The 14066-nt window shown below is 53.7% G+C and overlaps 2 protein-coding genes across 3 annotated transcripts; both read left to right on the top strand.

Annotated features, from left to right (window-relative positions):
• Window positions 1-6705, top strand: Cdc34 (cell division cycle 34, ubiqiutin conjugating enzyme). 2 transcript variants are annotated; one of them, XM_051177461.1, is made up of 5 exons: window positions 1-795; window positions 3082-3168; window positions 3284-3381; window positions 3506-3640; window positions 4453-4606. In XM_051177461.1, exons 1-5 carry the CDS (start codon window positions 619-621, stop codon window positions 4589-4591), a joined length of 636 nt encoding a protein of 211 aa, XP_051033418.1. In that variant the 5' UTR covers window positions 1-618; the 3' UTR covers window positions 4592-4606. The 2 variants fall into 2 exon arrangements, with proteins under 2 accessions (XP_051033418.1, XP_051033417.1); XM_051177460.1 differs by lacking the exon at window positions 4453-4606 and adding an exon at window positions 6205-6705 and having other exon boundaries at window positions 4-795.
• Window positions 6706-8227: 1522 nt separating this feature from the next.
• Window positions 8228-13361, top strand: Gzmm (granzyme M). Its single transcript, XM_051177462.1, has 5 exons — window positions 8228-8282; window positions 11167-11326; window positions 12133-12262; window positions 12347-12613; window positions 12995-13361. The coding sequence occupies exons 1-5, from the start codon at window positions 8228-8230 to the stop codon at window positions 13145-13147; spliced, it is 765 nt and encodes a 254-aa protein (XP_051033419.1). The 3' UTR covers window positions 13148-13361.
• Window positions 13362-14066: the final 705 nt, after the last annotated feature.

Raw genomic sequence — 14066 nt, 5'->3', positions numbered from 1 at the left:
CGCACTGTGCAGCCCTGCCCTGCCCGCCACTCCGCACACAGGCAGCCGCGGAGCGCTTCCGGCCGGAGGCGACGGCGGCCTCCAAGGCTTCGGAAACGCAAGGCGCCTGCGCGGCAGGGCGGGGGAAAGAAGACTACAATTCCCGGCGTGCCCCGCGGGCGGGCGCGCAGATACATTCCAGACCCCGTGGAGGCGTCGCACAGGCGCATTCTAGACCCGGCAGTGGCGCGCAGGCGCATTTCCGGCCCGGCGGCAGCGGCGCGCAGGCGCATCCGAGGCCCGGGTGTGGCACGCAGGCGCATTCGGGGACCCAAGGAGGCACGCAGGCGCTTTCCGGGCTCGGAGCCGGTGCGCAGGCGCATTCGAGGCCTGGTGGCTGCGGCGCGCAGGCGCATTCGTCGCGGGCCGGGCCGGGCCGAAGCGAGCGCCGGGCGGGCAGCGGCGCCAGAGCGAGTGGAGCCTTCGGGGTCCCCGGGTGGCGGCGGCGGCGGTGCAGAGGAGGAAGGCGGCGGCTCTCCCCCTGCCGGCGCGCGACCCGGTCCGTCCCGCGAGCTCGCGCCGGTCCCGCGGCCCGGCCCGGCCCCGGCCCCGGGCCCCTCCGCCGCCGCCGCCACCGCCATGGCCCGGCCACTGGTGCCCAGCTCGCAGAAGGCGCTGCTGTTGGAACTGAAGGGGCTGCAAGAGGAACCGGTGGAGGGCTTCCGGGTGACGCTGGTGGACGAGGGCGACCTGTACAACTGGGAGGTGGCCATCTTCGGGCCGCCCAACACCTACTACGAGGGAGGCTACTTCAAGGTAAGGCGGGCCTCAGTTTCCCCTCTGTACCCACCCCCCCCAGGTTGGCTCAGGCTCTGCGTGCAAGGCGGCCTCTCCCTTTTGTGTTGGGCACGTGCGGACCTAACCCCGGGGCACTGGTTTCCCTGGACTGTCCAACTGAGGACCAGAGACAGCTAATAACTGGCGTGTCCCCAAGCAGTCCCCCACCACAAGACACAAGGGCCTCCAGAGCCTGCTTCTGGCTAGCTTATTCCCAGGCTGCCCTCGACCAAGCATGTCTCCTCCACCCCTCCCAGCATGCTGTGGTGAAGGGTCTCTCCAGGGGCAGCTGCTGGCCTTCTTGTCCCCAGGCAGTCCCCTCACAAGACACAGGAGCCTTCGGAACTCTTTGCTGGCAAGCATGTTCCTGGCTGTCCCCCATCTCACTAGCATGTCCCTGGGGAAGGTTCTCCCTTGGTTGTCCCCAGGACCGTGGGCAGCTGCTGGCTGGCATCCCCAGGCTGTTCCCCACACTGGAACACAAACCCACAGAGACAGCTGCTGGCTGGCATGTCCTCAGGCTGTTTCCCACTCCAGGACACAGGACCAGGGATTGCACGCCGGTGTGTCCCTAGGGAATGGATGTGAAGCCTGGACAGCCACCTGCTCCAGTTCCAGCAGAGGCCCTGACAGGGCTTTGGCAACCTTGCATACTTGGACAACAGCCACCTTTAGCCTTAGCCAGACTTTATGTAATACATTCCAAGAGGACAGGGTAGGCAGGGGCCTGGCTACCCACCCTGGTCCTCAACAACACCCTGGGTTCTTGCCAAGGGCCCTGGCCCCTAGAGCTCTCTGTTTGCCCTGTCCCAGGCAGCCTTTCCCAGGTTCCACTGAGCAGATGGCTTCTTGGAGGCCTGATTTTTGCCTTCCAGGCAGTGTCATCTGCCCTCTAGTGGCTTAAGGCACCAATACACGAGATGTTTTTGTGGTTGAGAGCAGGGAGCCTTGGGCAGACCCACATCAATGCAATTGCACCATCCTGCCTGCTGTGGACTAGAACTCCTAGCAAAGTCATAGAGTCTTGTAGGGCCAAGAGGAACAAGGTGAGGATTAGGTAGACACACAAATCCCAGCCAGTCTGGGACCCAGGTATAGGTCCATGACAGATGTTAGTCCTGTGTCTTCATTTGTGGCAGATCCTCCTTACCCTTCTTGGTCAGTGACTAGGACAGTAGCAGTCTACTCTGCCAGGGTAAGTCTAGAGTTAGGGTTCCTGGGTACGACATACAAAGACCAGGAGACACAAATGGACACCTTTGCCTCCCACCCTGGAATGTGGTCTGAACTAAGAAGCCTCCGAGCCGTCCAGATGCTATTAATACCTTGTGTCCTGGAGGGGGGCTGCCAGGAGGACAAGCATGGACACCTGAGCTGATCCCCATCTGTAAAGGATTGTGGGCAGAGCCTCACAGGCTCACATGACTCTAGGGACAGCTTGGGAGGAGGCCCTGCAGACTGTCCAGTCAAATCTGCCAGCATGATACCTCCTGTGTGGTATGGGTGGTTGAGACATGGAGCCCCTCCGAGGGGAGCTGCTAGCTTCCTCTGGATGGCCAGTCTGTGTCACTTTGAATGGGGCCTTCCCAATGCTGAGCCTCAGTTTGCTTGCTTTTAAAAAGCACCTGGAGCCACAGAAATAACAGGTCTTGTTCCAGCAAGGTCACGTTCCCCTCTCAGCTATCCTGAAGGAATCAGGGTTAGAAACTCTGCGCTATGTTTGTATATGTTCAGTGGGAAGGAGCTAGGGGGCAGAACCTCCAGCTTGAAACCCTGGCTAGCTCTGAGGCCACAGGCCACTTCTCCTTACCCAAAGGACACTTAAGAGGGTGCCCTTAGGGAGCCCAAGACTAGGGCAAACCTTGGGCCTTCCTCCTCTACCAGTCTAAAGTCTGCAGGGTAGTGGGCAGGTGAACCTCAGCCACAGCAGCTGCTGTGGCCAGGCAGGTGGCTCCAGCTTGCCTCTGGTGGCCACCTTTGGCCTGGGTCCCCAAGCCTGGATGGTGTTGGTGGAAGGCCTGCTGACTCATCCCCTTGGCTGGCCTGCAATAAGTGGCATGTCACTATAAGCCTTTCCTCACCTGGATGCCAGGTCACCGAGGTGGTGGTGCCTGGATTGCACAGAGATGGGGGTTGGACTTAGATGCCTGAACAGATGAGAGGCAGCCCGTCTTGGACACTACTCTTCATCCCCTCTGGGTACAGCTCCTAACGCCAGTACTCAGTGGGCTACCATTGAATCACCCCACTTTCTGCCATCTACAGGCTCGCCTCAAGTTCCCCATCGACTACCCATATTCCCCACCAGCCTTCCGGTTCCTCACCAAGATGTGGCACCCAAACATCTATGAGGTAAATAAGTCACTGCCAGCACTACAGATACCAGCCTCAGGCACACCCCACCACACGCACACACCTCATGCCTCCCTTGTGCATGCCCCACGCCTCATCCCGGTCACTCTTGCAGACAGGGGACGTGTGCATCTCCATCCTCCATCCCCCAGTTGACGACCCACAGAGTGGGGAGCTGCCCTCAGAGCGGTGGAACCCCACGCAGAATGTCAGGTGAGAACTGCATGTGTTCTCGCATGGTGGGAACCCCAAGACACCCTGCCCCTCCTTCCTTGCTCCACCAATCTGGGGTCCCCAGGGTCTGTAGAGAGCTGAGCTTGTGCCCACGGCCCCACAGGACCATCCTCCTGAGTGTGATCTCCCTGCTGAATGAGCCCAACACCTTCTCGCCCGCCAATGTGGATGCCTCAGTGATGTACAGAAAGTGGAAAGAGAGCAAGGGGAAGGACCGCGAGTACACGGACATCATCCGGTGAGTGCCAGGCATGGGCAGGATAGCACCACCACAGGGTCTCTAGAATAGATGTTACTTGCTGTAACAGTGATATGTGTTTCATATGTGTAGTGGGGTGTGCCCCACAAAGCACAACACAGACCCCCTCCCATGTCAGCTCTCCTTGAGGTGGCAATTGTTGTGTTTCCAATCTTGCATCCTCAGCTTGGGGGTGGGGGGAAACGGGACTGTATGCTCAGCACCAAGTAGACCACCCAGGATGGCCAAGATCCTTTCTTTGACTTGGCACTTGGCTTATCTTCATGAGTGACTGGGGCACTGCATAGGCCACATCCTCAGCTGCCTCTGTAAACATCACTTGAATTTGTGGTTCCAAAACTTAGAGCCTTTTTGCAAAGGGGGAACGTCTCTGAGCCCACTGGGAGCCGTCTTGGGGAGCCTGTGAGACAGTGTTTACATTATCATCACTTTTCAGCAGGGATTCATTTCCTGGCTAGTTTGGGAGTCAGGTGGTCTCCCTTATACCTCTAAAGCTGGGTGTGAGGTTGCACTTGCAAAATTCTAGGCAAATGTCAAGACCTGCAGCCTCTCAGCCCAGCTGAGTGTCCCAGACAGTACCCACATTCCCAGGCTTGGTTGGCTTGACTTCTCTCTCTGTTTTCTGAGACAGACTTTTCCTGTAACCTCCTCCTCAAGTTCCCTCCTGGTGCCAGGGTGACATAACACCTCATACCCTACAGTCCCCTGCCTCAGCACTGCCCCAGGAGAGAACAGGTGCTTGTCCACACATGGTGACCCAAACATACAGGCCTGTATTGTTTCCACGCTAGCACTGACCTGGACCCTTCAGCAGGCATGCTGAGCAAGCCACACATGTCAGCCTGGAGGCATAGACGGGGCGGGCACCTGCCCATCATCAGGAGCCCTGGCCCTTGTCCTGCAGAAGGAGCCCTGACTTCTCAGATTTGACACAAGCTGCAGCTTGGTGGTCAGGCTGGAACAGAAAGATCCTGGACCAGGGTCCCTGGCCTCAGAACAAGATGTACCTGCGCTCCCCTTCTACTGTGTGGCTGCCATGGTCCTGTATGGAGGTGTTAGTTATTCAGGAATGTCTTGAGTGCTGATCTGTGGAGGTGTCACCATACTAAGATCTGCATGGTCTGGAAGTCCATGCAGCCCTGTCCCCTTTGTCCTCTGCTCAGGCTGTCCTGCGCCATTCCCTGCTGGGAAGAAGGAGAGATGTCCTTTGGGGTTTCTTTTCTTAATTTTTTGAGACAAAGTCTTACTGTCCTGGAATTAGCCAAGTAGGCCAGACTGGTCTCGAACTCCAAGAACCACACTGCCTCCTGAGTGCTGGGGTTAAAGGCTTAGTTGTGGCCTGTGTTTTGTTGGCTGTTCTGTCTGTCATTTGTAAGTAAATGTTTTAAGCTTGAGTTTGCCATGGATTCACTGAGTCCTTTTCACCACCTACTTCCTGTCAGCCTGACAGTTGGGATCATAATGGTGTCTGACAGGCTGCCCTGCACGGGGCACTACTGGGTGCAGGTGCCAGTAGAGGCTTTGGATCTGGATCTCCTGCCTCCTGGCAGCCTTTGGCTCAGTCCCTGGCTGCTTTCTTGCTGTGTCCCTGTCCCAGAGCAGAAGCCCCAGGCTATTTTTACCATTCTGAGTCCAGGAGCCACTTGCTATGACCATGAGGAGGCCCTATACTGCTCCTGGGTCTCAGCCTAAGAGCCAGTGTCTAAACACAGTGACAGGACACCTGGAAGCCTGTGGGAAAGGCCTTGAGACAGGTCTAGGCTATATGATGTGCTGTCATAGATGCCCTCCGACAATGTCTCATACTCCATTCTCTTCGTGGGAGGCTAAGACCAGGGTCTGCCCTACTCTTCACTTTTCCCATTAGGCCCTGCACCCTGAGGATAGCCTGGCCTCCAGGGCACCTGAGGCTCTGGCCTGGGCCTGATTTCTTCAGTTAATTGCTGCCCTTGTACAGGGAAGCTCTTGCTGTATTGCTTCGGGGTGAAGCCAAGTCAGACTGGCGTCCCTGTCACTTCCCCCAGGCCCAACCAAAGGCTTCCGGACTACCCTTTATGAGTGCCTCAGCTAGGGCTATGGTTTGGGAGTTTGTTTGGTGTGATGTGTGGCTGGGTGCATACATAAAGAAACCAAGGGATAAAGTCTGGTGTCCTCTGCTCTGTCACTGTGTGCTCCCCACAGCACTGAAATTGGAGGCCTGCAGGCTGCCACAGCCGGTATAGGTGCTAGGGCTGAGCTTGGGTCCTGTGTTTGTACAACAGGTGCTCTTACTGCATCATCTCTGGCCCTGTTTGTCATTTAAGACAGGTCCTGCGGTGGCCCAGGCTGGCCCCAGACTCAGAGCAGCTTCCAGCCTCAGCTTCCAAGTGCCATGCAATAGGCCTGTGTCCTGCACCTGGCTGTGGCTACTTTCCTGCCTGGGAGCTGGTCACTGAGCCACCCGTCGTCTCCTACCCCCTTCCTCCCACCTTCTCACCTCCATCCCATTGTCTTTAGAGTCCCTGGGTACCTGGGCCATGGCCTCACCTCCCCTGTCTCCCCAGGAAGCAGGTCCTGGGGACCAAGGTGGACGCGGAGCGTGATGGCGTGAAGGTGCCCACCACGCTGGCTGAGTACTGTGTGAAGACCAAGGCGCCGGCGCCCGACGAGGGCTCAGACCTCTTCTACGATGACTACTATGAAGACGGCGAAGTGGAGGAGGCCGACAGCTGCTTTGGGGATGAAGAAGATGACTCTGGCACCGAGGAGTCCTGACCCGCGTCCCTGAAATAAACTTACAAATTTTACCTCAGCAGGACCCGTGTGGGCCTCAGGCGACAGACTACCTCACTGAGGTTCCATGTGGGCTCCTGTCCCGGGACCCTTGGGTCCTCTTTCCCTGTGGTGCCTGGCAGACACCCCACTCAGCTCACAGATGGTGACAAGCCTGGGAGTCTGGGGACCGCCTGGTGGGGAAGCAGAGACTCATCCCACCAGGGCCAGCCCCAGTCACCTCCTCTCTGCCTTGGTGTGTGTGAGATCCAAATAAAACAGCTTTCTGAGAAGCTGGGAGAAGCAGCCAGGACGGCAATGGCAATGGCAGCCCGGCCAGGGCAGTGGGACGGGCAGGAGGAAGCGATGGTAACAGTCTGTTCATCGGATTGGTTCAGGGGTCTACAGGGTCCCCAGTCCAGAAGCAGCTCCCCATTGCCTGCAGACCACGCCGGCCTGCATGAGGTGCTGCGCCATTGTTCTGCATCTGCCTCAAGTCTAATCAGGCTAGGCCTGAGGTTTATCTCTGGAAAGTCCTGGGTCCTGGGGCATGTGAAGGACCCCTAATCCCAGCAGTGCTTGTGGTCCAGGCACTTTCTCAGTCCTGGAAACCCAGTGCCTGCCTGAGGAGTCCCTGTGACCAGGGGACTGAGCTATAGCCTGCTGACTCCCCAAGACAAGGGCTACTAACACTACAGCGACAGTGACCCAGTGCTGAGGTGACATGCCTGCTCTGCCACTTAGTGTGCTGGGGATGGAACCCAGGATTTCAAACCACTTGGTTTGAAAGGAAAAGGCCAAGCAATGGTGGTGCAATCCTTTAAATCTCAGCACTTGGGAGGCAGAGGCAGGCGGATCTCTGAATTCTAAAGAGTGAGTTCCAGGACAGCCAGTATAATTACACAGAGTAGGCCTGTTATGTCTTATGTCTTGAATTCCAGTCTCTAAAACAAAGCCATATGCTATTGAACTGCATCTAAAGGGTTCCCCATCAGTCACAAAAGGACAAGTAGTTTGTAAAGGAAGGAGGCTGAGCAGTTGGAGACAGGATAGGGACTGTTGCCCAGCCACTGCTTGCACTTCTTGCCACTGTTATTATGTGGCCAGGCGGTGATGGCACACGCCTTTAATCCCAGCACTCGCAGGCAGAGGCAGGTGAATCTCCATGAGTTCTAGGCCGGCCTGGTCTACAGAAGTAGTTCCAGGATAGCAAGGGCTACACAGAGAAACCATGTCTCCAAAAACCAAAAGAAAAAAAGAGTGCACAGTGTGGTGGTCTTCAGTCCTGGTACTCTGAGGCACAGACAGGCTATTTTTGATGAGTGCAAGCCCAGCCTGGTCTACAAAGTTCCAGAACACCTAAGGCTACCTAATGAGACCCTATCTCAAAGAAAAAAGATAGCCTCTGATCTACATAGAGTTCAAGCCAGTAACAGACTGAGGATGGGAGTTACAGGAGCCAAATGGTGGAAGGAGAGAACTGACCCTGCAAGATGTGTCCTCTGTGGGGGGTTGGGGTGTCAGTTGAGCCGGGTTCACTGCAGTGCTAAAGAAAGCAAAGAATTAATAAAAGCACCAGGAAAAGTAGTGCTGGGGTTTTATCACTGGGCTCCGCTTGCTGCTCAGCCCCCACACACAGGATAGCTGACTTCGGAGACACTTTTGAAAACCACCCAGAGCAGGGTGTGAAGGAGGAGCTGGTTGGTACTTGTGCTAGATGGGTGGGACTCGGAAGGCCACCTGTCCTCACAGGAAGAGAAAGTGCGGAGGTCCCCCCCAACACCCACACCCTGGAACCACAAGTCCTGTATCAGGATGGAGGTTTGCCAGTCCCTGCTGTTCTTGCTGGCCGTGGAGACACTGTGGACAGGTGAGCATGCAGGGGAAACAGGCCTAGAGCCCAGTCTTCAGGGTCTGTAGAAGGGAGAGCTGGGTTTGTGTAACAGGAAATTAGATCATTCAGATCACCAAGGAGTGGTGTCTACAAAAAGCACACTCTGAGCAAAGCTAAACCCTGAGCTCTGCCTGGTAAAAGGCCTGTGAGCTCAGACTTAAATGAGACAGGAGGATTGCTATGGGTTCAATTAACAGTGAAACCCTATCTTAAAAAACAGAAATGGGTTTGTTTATGGTGTAGCGTAAGTTGGTGGGCCATGTGCCTGCATACATAAAGCCTGGGTTCCATTCTCAGTAAACCTCCCAGTCCTGGAAGTGAAAACCAGAGGTTCAGAAGTTCAAAGCCACCCTCAGCTCTAGTGAGTTTAAGGCCAGTTGGGCTTCCTGAGACCCTGCTTTGGAAAAAAAAAAAGGAGGGGGAAAAAGGAGGGGGGGTGGCGTAGTAGCACATGCCTTTAATACCTGAACTCAGAGGCAGGTGAATCACTTTAAGAGTTCCAGGCCAACCAGAGCTACATGGTGACACCTTGAGAGAAGGAAAGAAAGCCTCAAAATTATGCAAAATAAACTAAAGGAAGTTCCTTAGAATGTGAAAACAAAGATAAGAGGAAGAGGAGGAAGAAAGAGGGAGGAAGAAATGGAAGGGAAAAGAAAAATGGCAGTGGTGGTGTACACCTTTTATCCCAGCTCTAGGGAGGCAGAGGCAGGTGGATCTCTGAGTTCAAAGCCAGCCTGGTCAATCTACAAAAGAGTTCCAGAACAGCCTCTATTACTTAGTGAGGCCCTCTCCAGAGGAAAAAACAATAGGTATGCCTCATACCTACAATCCCAGCATGAGGGCAGTTAACACAGGATCCCTGGGGCTTAAGACAGGCTGAATCATTGAACTCCAAGTCCAGTGAGAGACCTTGTCTCAAACAAGTAAGGTATGGAGTGATTGTGGAAGACTTCAGACTTGGTCTCTGACCTCCATACACTTCTACACGCATGAATGTGCTTTTGAGACAAGGTCTCCCTACATCTGTTTGCCTCTGTCTCCCACATACTGGGTTTAGAGATGTGCACAACCATACTCCCAATTTTTGACATTCATAATTGCTTGGAACCTTCTAGACCCTCCTCCAAAGAAAGGAGCTGGACAGTGGTGGTGCACGCCTTTGATCCTAGCACTTGGGAAGTAGAGGCAGACAGGTATCTGTAAGTTCAAGGCCAGCCTGGTCTACAGAGTGAGTTTCATTTCAGGACAGCCAAAGCTACACAGACAGGAGAGGGAAGCCGGCTTTTTGCAAGTATAACAACTCTTAAGTTGTGGACTACACACTGGTCTGTCTGGCCTAGTGTGTTCCACCAGGCAGAGGGACACATGCCTGCCTACCCTAGAAGCACTGGGGAGGCGGGAAGGTGGAAGTAGAATGAGTTCAGGATCATCCTCAGCTACATAGCTCCAGGCCAGCCTGGGAGCTGGGAAACACTGTCTCAAAACTTAAAACTTTTTTTTAAGGGAAGAAAAAGAAAGCACACATAGGTGGAAGATTTCCTTGGGTGGTCAGAAGCCACTCAGTTTCGGGTGCTGACTGCACAGCTCTGCAGATACAAGTGTATGAGCTGGCCCCCACAAAGTCACGGAGATTTCTCTTTATTTTACACTTGGTTTGGATTTCTTCCTTCCTTCTTTTCTTTTATTCATTCTTTCCTTCTTCATCTTCCTCCTTCTTCAGAATTGAGCTGGGTGGTGGTGGTGTACACCTTTAACAGTTTTGTTTCAAAACTGTCCTGGAACTTGCCTTGTAAACCAGGTTGGCCTTGAACTCATAGACATTGGCCTGCCTCTGCCTCCTGAATGTTGGGATCAAAGTTGCACACCACCACCCAGTTTATTTTAAGTCCTGATCCTGTTCCCACCTCTCCAGGGCTGAGATAACAAGCATGCACCACTAGACCTTGTTTCTGTGGTGCGGGGGACTGCAGCACAGGGCTTCATGTGCAGTAGGCAATTGCTCTACTCGCTGAGCCCAGCCCGGTGCCTTGGGTCACACATCAGTGAAGTTTGCTGAGAAGTAATTCACACATTGCTCAGCTCATTGAAGTTCAGAAGCCAGGAAGTAATGGCATATACCTTTAATCCCAACACTCGGGCAGAGGCAGGAGAATGTCTAAGAGTTCGAGGCCAGCATGGTTTACAGATTTCCAGAAAAGCCAGGGCTACACAACAGTGAATCCCTGTATCAAAAAAAAAAAAAAAAAGAAAGAAAGAAAGAAAGAAAAGAAAGAGAAAGAGAAAGAAAGAAAAAAAAGTGTAGGCATCTCTCACATCCCCAAGAACATTCACCCCTACACCCTGACACCCACAAATCCACTTCCTGTTGTGAAGTCTCACTGTGACCTTTCGTGTCTGATTTTCCCCTGAGCACTGTGTCATCAAGGCACTTTCATTCTTATGGCATGTGTCAGAACACCACTCCTGTCCAGAACATTTTCATTTTACATTTTGCAATTACCTTTTCCAAGTATGGATAATGGTACATGCAGTGTCCTCATAGGCCAGAAGGGGGCATCAGATCCCCTGGAGCTGGCGTTACAGGCAGCTGTGTGTGAGCCAGTCGCCTGGAGTAGGTGCTAGAAACTGAATTCATACTCTGCCACCAGTGGTTCTCCTACCCTCTGAGCCCTCTTCAGCCCTTCATTCACATTTGAGCTTGGCATCTGACAGCTGAGGAGCATCTGGGGAGTAGAGTCCTGTGGGGTCCAGAACAGGGATCAGTGGGGATTTCAGACAATCTGCCAGGTTCAGGGCTTCCAGGCTCTGTGGAGGACAGGGTGTAGCTCCCCTAACCCACCCTGTCTGTCTCACTTCTCAGCAGGCAACACATTTGAGACCCACATCATTGGGGGTCAAGAGGCAGCCCCACACTCCCACCCATACATGGCCTCTCTACAGAAAGCCGGGTCCCATGTGTGTGGGGGAGTCCTCGTACATCCAAAGTGGGTGCTGACTGCTGCCCACTGCCTGCTTGAGCCGTGAGTATCCCACTCATCCCTCGAACCTCCAAATATTCCCTGGCTTAAGGCACTGACGTACTCAGGCCAACCGACTGGTCAGGCCAACTCTCTCAGGGCTAGATAGGCTGTTGGTTCTGGTCCAGTGGGTCACATGATAGAGGAAAGGGCACCTCCTCCCAACACCCAGCAATCTGTGGAAGCCAGCCTGCCAGTAGGATGGAGCCTGTGGAGGGGAGAGCTGCCATCAAGATACCACTAAATACAGAACTGCAGAGATGGCTCAGAGGTTGAGAGCACAGTTCCCAGCAACCACGAGGTGGCTCACAACTGTCTATAATGATTTTGCACCCCCTTCTGACATGTAGTCATACATTCTGATAGGAGTGCCTGCCTAATGCCAGCTGTCATCCTCAACACTAAAGCAAAAGTCCTGAGCAAAAAGAAGCAGCCCTTTAGTGTGCTGGCACTCGCTTTTAATCCCAGCCCTCAAGGAGGCAGAGGCAGGTGGATCTACTAGTTCCATGCCAGCCAGGAACTAACAAAAAAACAAACAAACAAAAAAACAGTATTCCAGAAGTCTAGGCTTCAAGTATGAGTGTCTCTTACATTGCTGCAAGTGTGAACCCCTGAGTCCTGTGGATGCAGGAAGTCAACATAAGAGGACCCCAGAGAAAATCACAGAAGAAAGGCTGTGTAGTTAGGGGAGGGAGGGTGTTGAGACTCTTTAAGAACTCTCCAACATGGTGCTGGGCAGGAAGTCTCTGGAAGATGATCTGCCAGGAGTGGGAGTCCTCAGGGTGGACCAGCAGAGCTCTGCATTTCAGGGTACAGCAGCTGAAGCTGGTGCTTGGCCTGCACCACCTCCGAGACCCGGGCCTCACCTTCCACATCAAGGCAGCCATCAAGCACCCTGGTTACAACCCCAACTATGAAAATGATCTGGCGCTGCTAAAGGTACAGGACAGAGAAGCAGAGGGGCTAAGGGGCTGTCCTGGCCTGGCTTCCCTCAGCCACTCAATGGCCCTCCTGTCCCCACAGCTGGAGGGGCAGGTGCGGCCCAGCAGGAATATCAAACCACTGGCTCTGCCAAGAAAGAGCAGAGCCAGGCCGGCAGAAGGCACTCGGTGCAGCACCGCCGGCTGGGGGATTACCCACCAAGGTGGGCACCTGGCACGGGCCTTGCAGGAGTTGGATGTGCGCGTGCTGGACACCCTTATGTGTAACAACAGCCGCTTCTGGAATGGTGCCCTCGAGGAAGGCATGCTGTGTTTGAAGGCTGTGGCCAAGAGCCAAGCACCCTGCAAGGTGAAAGGGATGGCCTGGAGGCCTGGTCTGGGCAGCAACCCAAGCTGGCCTGTGACACCTGTTCTCTTCTGGGTAGGGGAGTGGAAGGAGGGGTGGAGCTAACATTCATCTCATTTCTCGGATGCAGAAATCAAGGCCCTGGGAGTAAAAATGCAGTCTGGGTTGGAGGTCAGGAAGACAGGTCTGTGGTTTGAAGTTCAGCACCACAGACTAGTCATCTGGGCCCAGAGCAAAGGCCCTGGGGCAGAAAGGAGAGGGGAGGAAAGGGAAAGGAAGACTAGAATGCACATGTGACTTGTGAGTGGCCCCAGAGCCTCCCAGGCCCCTGGTTCCCAAGGCAGACACAAACGCTGACCTGTGTTCCCCACCTCCATCCAACAGGGTGACTCTGGAGGGCCTCTGGTGTGTGGCAAAGGCCAGGTGGATGGGATCCTGTCTTTCAGCTCCAAAAACTGCACAGACATCTTCAAGCCCCCTGTGGCCACCGCTGTGGCCCCCTACAGCCCCTGGATCAGGAAGGTCATCCGTCGCTGACCACCCCAGCCTTTGGCCTCATGTTCCATATGACCTAGACACTCTCACTGACTGAGCGGGAAGGAATTAGATGTGCCTTTGGGGACCAATAAATCATGATATATCTGTGTTGGAAGCTGTCTTTGTGGGGCTGCAATCAGAACCAGCTGAACAGCCCCAAGTTCGTACCTGAGTGGGGGTGTGTGGATGAGGGAAAGGCTAGCTATAGACAATAAAGAAAAGACAGAAACACAGAATAAAATTAGGAAGGCAGATTCAGTTAATGCTGAATTGCCATGAGTTTATTTTTCACCACTCTTAAATACCTTAACCAAAAAGGGGAACACAGTATCATATACATGGAACAAACAGGCTTTTCTTCCTCCTTTCTCTAAGGATTCAGTAACCACTCATTAGATTCAACTTCTTGTTTCCTAGCCTTGAGGGTCAGGAGTAGCCACACCTCAGATCAGGTCTGTTGTTATTTAGAATAAGACAGACAAACACCCTACTGTAGCCACATTTTTGACCTTTAGGTCTTATGACTTGCTGAGGACAGTTTTGAACTCTCTATCTTTGTGCCAAGATGGAGTTCAGCCATCTTTATGGGCACCAACAAATATCCCCTTCTTAATATAATTAAATAATGTCTGTGCTTCTGGTACAAGACAGATGGCTGTGTCTGTCTTAGGTTGTCTTCTATCACCTTCCAGCCTTACCTATCATCAGACACACATTCTATCATGTGTGACCTGTCTTAGGTTGCCTAGAAGCAAAAAGACCTTACCCATCCCTGACTACCAGCCTCTATAACAAAGAACATTAGGGGATAGTGCATAGCTCAATGCCATGCACCTCTGAGCCAACTTATCATCAAGAGTTTATAAGCAAGCTCCATAATACATTTGCTTTTGTGGCTACAGCATGTCCTGCAAAAGGA

The sequence above is a fragment of the Phodopus roborovskii genome, unplaced genomic scaffold (genome assembly GCF_943737965.1).
Source record: "Phodopus roborovskii unplaced genomic scaffold, PHOROB, whole genome shotgun sequence".
Classification (NCBI taxonomy): Eukaryota; Metazoa; Chordata; class Mammalia; order Rodentia; family Cricetidae; genus Phodopus; species Phodopus roborovskii.
The sequence above is the reverse complement of the archived record's forward strand: the minus strand, read 5'-3'. Positions and strand labels throughout refer to the sequence as shown.

What these genes read in the sequence shown, in the direction of transcription:
- Cdc34 (XM_051177460.1), top strand. Translation starts at nt 619, where the DNA reads ATGGCCCGGCCACTGGTGCCCAGCTCGCAGAAGGCGCTGCTGTTGGAA. An exon ending in GGCACCCAAACATCTATGAG is followed by an intron (nt 3,169 to 3,283) that starts GTAAATAAGTCA and finishes TCACTCTTGCAG; the next exon opens with ACAGGGGACGTGTGCATCTC. An exon ending in GAGTACACGGACATCATCCG is followed by an intron (nt 3,641 to 6,204) that starts GTGAGTGCCAGG and finishes CTGTCTCCCCAG; the next exon opens with GAAGCAGGTCCTGGGGACCA.
- Gzmm (XM_051177462.1), top strand. Translation starts at nt 8,228, where the DNA reads ATGGAGGTTTGCCAGTCCCTGCTGTTCTTGCTGGCCGTGGAGACACTG. An exon ending in CGTGGAGACACTGTGGACAG is followed by an intron (nt 8,283 to 11,166) that starts GTGAGCATGCAG and finishes CTCACTTCTCAG; the next exon opens with CAGGCAACACATTTGAGACC. An exon ending in ATGATCTGGCGCTGCTAAAG is followed by an intron (nt 12,263 to 12,346) that starts GTACAGGACAGA and finishes CTGTCCCCACAG; the next exon opens with CTGGAGGGGCAGGTGCGGCC.